Below are 7,771 nucleotides of genomic sequence, written 5' to 3' on the forward strand. Positions count from 1 at the left end.
CAATGTAGGTGGATTGAACAGTCCACCAGTGCACTGATTGTGGACTGTATTTTGGGTTGGCCTACAAGTCTTTGAGGTTGCTGCTCTGGGTGAATCAATCCACATGTGTCTTGGCTCAAGAGCAGATGCTGGAGCACCTTACTGGTTCTCTGTTGAGCTTTTCCATTCTCTGTCATGTGGACAGAGAGAGAAAACTATTCTTGAGGCTTTTTGTTTGTTTTTGTCTATGCCTGCTGATGATTGTGTTAAAGACCTCTCCAGCACCCAATTTGGGATATATGAGAGCAATTAAATTAAAACCCAGGGAACTCACCTTGTTGCCATTCCTCAAGTCTAGAGGTCTCTAGCCAGTCTGTCTTTTGCTTTTTAGCTTTCAGAGGTATTTTTTTTTTTGTCTTCCACTTAATTATATCCAGAGTATTTAGTTGTATATAGAGAAAATAAGCAGGGAAAACTGAGTCTATAACACTTTGTTCCAAAAACAAAATTGGCCACAGGTGTTGAATAATATTATACATTAAAATGTAGTCAAGTGTAAATACCTTTTGAGTAACACTCCAAGGCACAATAAAAGTCAAGTTGACCATTCTTTACTATATAAAGAATTAAGCTAGGCACTTTGGGGATACTAACACTTGTGAAAGACATAGATAACGCTCTTGAGTACTTCTAATATGACAAGTCTAGTGAGAAGATTATGTAAGAAGATAAAAACTAACATTTTGTTCTAGGGAGGTAATGATAAGTATTATAAAAGAGATTTTAAAATAACAGCAGAGTGTTATTGTTGTTGTTGTTGCTTTTAGTATGTATCTTAGGTAATTGAGTAATTTATGACTTGTGGTTGAAAAAAACAGGTATTATTACTTATACCAATTTAACGTGTGTAAATTAGTACAATCCCAGCAATCCAAGACATATGGTCACCTTACCCTTAAGATATTTTTTTAACTATTTATTGTGGAAATGTTTAACATATACATATATTTAGAGAATAGTATAATGAATCCTTAATTGCCCACCATCCAAGTTCAATAACTATGAATCTATGGCCGGTTTTCACTCTTCCATACTCCCCCAATGCCCCTCTGCCTTATCAATATTTAAAAGCAAATTCTGTGCAGTTTCTAGAGTCATCCCTTGATCAAAACACTAATCACTTTTGTTGTATGCCTTTCTCTTTCTCCCTATTAGGCCCTTTTCTAATCACCCCCAACCATATGTTATATTTTGTTTTACTTGTAGGGCTTATGCTTTAATGGTTCAACTCTGCCAGAAGACAAATACTTAATGATTAGCTCTGTACACTAAGCAGCTCAGAATAAGGAGCCAGACCACCTGTGACTCCCAACCCTGCCTGCCTTCTTCTCTGGACCAATAATGGTAGCTTCATAATGACTGTGATTAAAGCCCTGTTGTACATGAGGATCATACTCTTGCTACACTGGCTTGGGGTGTTTCTGTCTTTTTCAGGACACACCCGGGCTGAGCACCCCCAATATCACAGTCCTCCAGAAGTGGTGATTCCCTTGAAGGTAACACACCCTGGCAGAAGCATGAAGCCTCCAGGCCAGCTCTCTTACAGCCTGCATTTGGGGGCCAGAGACACGTTCTCCACATGAATATCAAGAAGCATTTGCTCTCCAGACACCTCCCAGTGTTCACCTACTCAGACCAGGGTGCTCTCCTGAAGGACCAGCCTTTTGTCCAGAATGACTGCTACTATCATGGTTATGTGGAGGGGGACCCAGAATCCCTTGTTGCCCTCAGTACCTGTTCTGGTGGCTTTCGAGGATTATTACAGATAAATGATGTTGTTTATGAAATTAAGCCCATGATTTTCTCTACCAAATTTGAACACCTGGTATATAAAATGGACAGTGAGGAGACCCAATTCCCGAACATGAAATCTGGTTTTATGCAAGAAGAGGAAATTGTACACCAATTTGAGTTTCAAGAGATTGGTAATTCTACTCTGAAACAAAGTCATTATGATGGCTGGTGGATCCATTCATTCTTTGTTGAAATTGCACTGGTGGTGGACAATACTCTATATAATCATTTTAAAAGGAATGTCTCAAAGTTGCAGGAGGATGTGTTTCTTATTGTAAATATAGTGGATTCCATTTATCAGGTAATGGGTATGAAGGTGTTATTGTTTGGTATGGAGATCTGGACTAAAAGAAACCAGGTTGAAGTGGATGCTGTAAGGAGGTCTCTGAGAGATTTTTGCCATTGGAAGGCTAATACCATTGATGCCCGCATGGCACATGATACTGTACATCTTTTTATAAATAAGACCTTGAGAGGATTAAGTGGTTTAGGCTATGTTGCAGGAATGTGTAGATCACACTTTAGTTGTGCAGTTGTTACTTTTGCAAACAAAACCTTGGCCATTATTGGAATTGCAGTAGCTCATCATATAGGTCATAATTTGGGTATGTTTCATGACACTGTATTGTGTGTGTGTTCTGCAGGTTATTATAGATGTATAATGCGTCATGACAACCCACCAATAGCCCAATTTAGCAATTGTAGTTATTCTTATTTTTGGGGATATTCTGTACAGCAGGCAAAATGTTTGCAGTACACTGTATACACAAAGGACATGTTTTCAAGGAAGCGCTGTGGAAATGGTGTTGTTGAAGAAGGAGAAGAGTGTGACTGTGGATCTTTTCAGCATTGTTCAAAAGATGCCTGTTGTCTGACAAACTGCAGTTTAAGTTTTGGGTCTACTTGTGCTTTTGGGCTTTGTTGCAAGGACTGCAAGTTCTTACCATCAGGAGAAATGTGTAGAAAGGAGGTCAATGAATGTGATCTTCCAGAGTGGTGCAATGGATCATCCCATATGTGCCCAGACGATGTATATGTAGAGGATGGAATACCCTGTAATGACAATGCCTACTGCTATGAAAAGAGATGTAATGACCGCAACGCACAGTGTAGGCAGATTTTCGGCCAAAAGGCAAAAAATGCAAACGACAGTTGCTACAAACAAGTAAACACTCAAGGTGACCGTTTTGGTAACTGTGGAGTCGAAGGCCCTACATATCTAAAATGCAGTATGTTGGACAGCTTGTGTGGGAGAATTCAGTGCGATAATGTGGCAGAAATTCCCCTTCTGACAGAGCATTCGACTGTGCATGGGACTCGCTTCAACAATGCCACCTGCTGGGGTACCGACTACCACATGGGGATGACCATACCTGATATTGGTGAAGTGAAAGATGGCACAGAGTGTGGCCCAGAACATGTCTGCATCGGAAGGAAGTGCGTCCATCTCTCTCGCTTGGATAGTAATTGTTCACCTAAGTTCTGTAACATGAGGGGGATCTGCAACAATAAACATCACTGTCATTGTAACTATAAGTGGGACCCTCCCAACTGCCTAAAACAAGGCAATGGAGGTAGTGTTGACAGTGGCCCACCCCCTAAGAGAAAGAGGATAAAGAAGATTTACCTGGCCCTACCATGTCTTATTTTGTTGTTAATTCTATTATGTTGTCTTCTTTTGCTCTGTATGAGGAAAAAACCTAAGGAAAAAAAGGAAGAAGTTCAGCCTCAACCTGAAAAACTCAAGCAAAAGACTCAGACTCAACATGGGAAATAAAAACAATTAGTACCCAAAAATGTATCTGAATAGATATGCATTAAAAAAGGTAACTCCTATAATGTTTCTACTTATTCTTCTTTATTTTAAACAATTAGAAGTTTTATTTTCCTGAAATGTATTTCTTTATATTTTCTAGAAAAAGGCATGGTACCTGGGTGGTGTACCAGTTTTTAAGTTACTGCTTTTCAGTGCCAAAGCCCCTTCCCATTTTGTGCTCTGCATTATAGGAACAACACTGCTGCTGTATCAGCCCTCTTTCTACAGAGATCTGCAGTAGGGTGAATGCAAGGGGATTTGGAAATCTGGGAGATCTGCTTCCTGTATGTCAATCTTAATAACAAATTTTACACTGGCAATTACACTTAGTTTCAATATCCTTTTTAAAAAAAATTCAATCCAGACCAACCTCATTGTCAGTCTAAAAGATACCAGCATAGCTGTCTGGGTCTGAGCCCCAGGTCTTTGATCTCTCTACCAATGTCTCAGATCCTCTGCACCAGCTTAGCAGTACCTGCTGTAAGAGTTTTGAGTCTCATTTTTGAGATTCATGGGGCCGGCCCTACAGTCCTCCAGATTCAAGTAACCCTACTTCTTCCCTTTGCTCTTCAGCTCCATGAATGAAATCACCTTCTTGCAATTAGTATTTTATGGTTATTAACCAGTTACTAGCACAATGCCTCCCTTAACTTGCTGTGTTCTTTAGTAGCTGTTTACCCAATGCCTTATATTTAATTCCATCCCCCTAAAATCACTGATTTTTTTTTTCTGACTGAATTCTGTTACAGTACTCATCTTGCTATATTGAAGTACTTATTCATTAAGTACCATTCATTGGGAGTGAGGAAATATCAATTTTTTTTCTTTGTTTGATTGAGTTTTTCTTTACCACTGCCCTTAACCATCTTGGGAAAATTACTTAAATCTCCTGCAAGTTTCCAACAAAATTTTAAAAAGTACAGAATGATAATAACAGTTGTCTCTAAATTTCTGGGTTTCTTTGGTTATAAAATAGGGTAAAAAAAGATACTTTCAATTTTAGTTAGGTCTATGCACAGACAAGCAATTTTTCTGAAAACGTCAGCTATACAATGCCAAGAACATTTCTTAAAATTTTACTTTAGAAGTATCATAGAACTGTGGAGAAAATAAAGATTAGAAGACTTAAAAATTACAAGGAAGGGAAAACAATTTGAATTATCAGTACTTTTTCCCCTGGAACAAAAATCTTTGTCCCCTGTAACATGATGGTTTTGAACATAAATTAATGATCAAGCTTGGCCTACCCAGTTAGAATTCCTCTGTTGAAGAAAGAGAAACCTGAAAAACTCTTAGTGCGCAGAATAGACTAGATTGATAAATTAGGCACTTAAGGGCATCAAATTCAAAATCAGTTTTTCCCACACAACTTTTGCTGAGTTTAGATCCATTTGCTGGGAAATAGGTTAAAGTCTTTAAAGACAAAGATATCTGCAATCTGTTGTAGTTAGGAAGCAAAGACCTAGTGGAAAGGAGTTTGCCTCAAGGACATGTAATGCCTTCTCTTTAAAACATCTGGCTGATTTTGGAGGAGCTTGGAATATAAGCTAGAGAACTTGGTTTTGAAGATTTGAGTATCAGAACATAGTCACCCATTGCTTTCAGAGCTGAGAAAATAGAGGCTTATGGGCTCCCAATATAAAGTCCAGTAAGGTATATGTGTCTCACTAAAACTACACTATCTCTGACCAAACTCAATTCCTTATTGAATTAAAGTCATCAGTCATTCAGCCTAACTTCCAGACAGAGGGAAGATAGAAACTTCTCAAGTTGAAGGTAAGTCTACCTTGAACTCCTATGGTTCCTTATATAGAACATCTAGCATACAATAAAGCATTATCACATATATCAAAAGGAAGAAATTATGGCCAATAATAAAGGGAAAACAACAACAACAAAGATAGTGAAAGAAAAGATAGAAGCCAGCTAAAAGATGATCCAAAGAGTGGAAAAGATGATACTGAACAAAAATTCCCTATGGCTAGTATTTTAGAGAAACTGGAAGAAAAATGAATAGACCATGTGAAAGAAGGTAGATTCATTTCACCAGAAAATTGGCATCTACGCGAACTTGTTAAATTCAGAAAATCAGTAAACAGTTTGAATTACAGACTGTATTGTATAATTAGCTAAATTAGTTAACAATAAGAAAAGTTAAAAAAAAGTTAACAACTGACATAGAAAAAAAGCATTAAAATAGAGAAGTGATATGTGAAACACATCAATAAATCTGAAATCATTCAAATAGAGTATCATTTGAGGAAAAAGAGAATTGAATAGAAGTAATAAAAAACATATAATGGCTGAGAATTTCCCCAAAGTATGGAAACATATTATGCCACTGCTTTAAGAAAATCAATGAATTTCAAGCAGAATAAGCACATGGAAATACACACCTAACCATATCATAGTAAAACTGTTGAAAACCAGAGACACAGAAATCTTAAGAGCAGCCAGAGATAAAATATCCGTATTTTAAAAGAAATGACAATAAAAATGGATGGTTGACTTCAATAAAATAACTGAATGCAGAAGACACTGAAATAACACATTTACTCAATAAATTGTAATTGCCAAACTAGAATTCTTTAGTTTGTGAAGATAACATTCAGTAATGGAGAACAAAACTTTCCTTTGGCAAACAAATCATTGCCAGCAGGCCAGCACTCAAAGAAATATCATTTCTTTTTCAGTCAGGAGAAACATGATACCAGAAAGAAACATGAATGTGCAGGTGGGTGTGAAGTACACAAGAAACAGTAAATATGTGGGTAAACTAATTAAAATTAACTGTACAAGGATACTAGTAGTATCTTATGGATTGTAAATATATGCAGAACAAAATGCAAATATATTTGTCACAAAAGCTGGGAGGTATGTAAATAGAGATAAAAGGTCTAAACTTCTAGCAATATTGGGAAGAGGTAAATTAATGATGTGGATTATACTATGTGATGTTGCAGATGCATGTTGCAAATCTAGGGTAATCATTAAAATAATAAGAGTATGTACATATAAGAAATTTATTGAAGGAACAAAAGGCATAATAAATGATATTTGTTTCTACAAGTATAGGCAATTGAGGAGAAACAAGCATAATGCAGACATGAAAATAAAAAAACCTGGTACATATAAAATCTATGTAAAATGGATTACATTAACTAAGTAGAAGGCTGACATATTTCAGAGTGAATAAAGTATAAAGTCTAGCATTATGCCGTTGTTTATTAGAAACAATTTAAAAATAAAGACATGGAGAGTGTAAAAACTTAAAAGAATTTTCATGCACATATTAACCAAATTAAGTTAGTGTAATCTTTTTAATATCTGATGACAAAGACTTTAAGGCACAAAGCACTACTATAAATAAGGAGGAATATTTTGTAATGATAAAAGGCAAATCACTGGAAAATATGACAATCTTAAATGTATATGCATCCACTAATATAACTTTAAATAGAGAGGGGAAAATATAGAAATAGACAAATCTACAGTTACCAATAGGGATACTTTTAGCCCACTTCTCTCAGTAGTAACAGAAAGAATAGAAAATAAATCCTGCAGGATCAGAAGAGTTTCAATACATAATTAACAAACTTGATATAACAGGTATACAAAGCGAAGGGATAAAACCAAAAGTGGATAAATTCACTTTGGTTCATCTGCGTATGGACTACTACCAAAGTCTACCTTATGATGAGCCAAAGAGAAAGCCCCAACAAATTTCACATGGTTTTAATTAAAAAGAGTATATTTTCTCTAGACCTTATATAATTAAGCTGGAAGTCAATAGCATTAAAGATAACTAGAAAAACTCCAACTGCCTGGTACAGTTCTGACTCTGATCCCACATCTGACACCAACTAAGATTCTGCACCCAATTTCAATGTGTGTTTGGGGGGGGGGTTCCTTACACCACCAAGAAATTCTCCTACACCAGCTGGGTGTTTTACAATTCAACTCAATTCTAATACTACCTGGAGATAGTGTCAGATCCCAGAGGTTAAGGGCTCAGCCCAACATGACTGCTCTCCCCTCTTTCAGATAACAATCACAAGTCCAGGTTGTCACCTGTGCTTCTGACCAACAAGCTATAGGTTAGAGGTTCCAATGACCCCCTAC

General features: G+C 36.8%; 1 protein-coding gene across 1 annotated transcript; it reads left to right on the forward strand.

Moving 5' to 3' along the window:
- The first annotated feature begins 1,421 nt into the window (after positions 1-1,421).
- Positions 1,422-3,610, forward strand: LOC118896931 (disintegrin and metalloproteinase domain-containing protein 29-like). Its single transcript, XM_036855581.1, is given in 2 exon segments — positions 1,422-1,587; positions 1,590-3,610. Coding segments are annotated over 2 exon segments (2,187 nt in total).
- Positions 3,611-7,771: the final 4,161 nt, after the last annotated feature.

This window comes from Balaenoptera musculus, chromosome 6, assembly GCF_009873245.2.
Source record: "Balaenoptera musculus isolate JJ_BM4_2016_0621 chromosome 6, mBalMus1.pri.v3, whole genome shotgun sequence".
In the NCBI taxonomy this organism is placed as follows: Eukaryota; Metazoa; Chordata; class Mammalia; order Artiodactyla; family Balaenopteridae; genus Balaenoptera; species Balaenoptera musculus.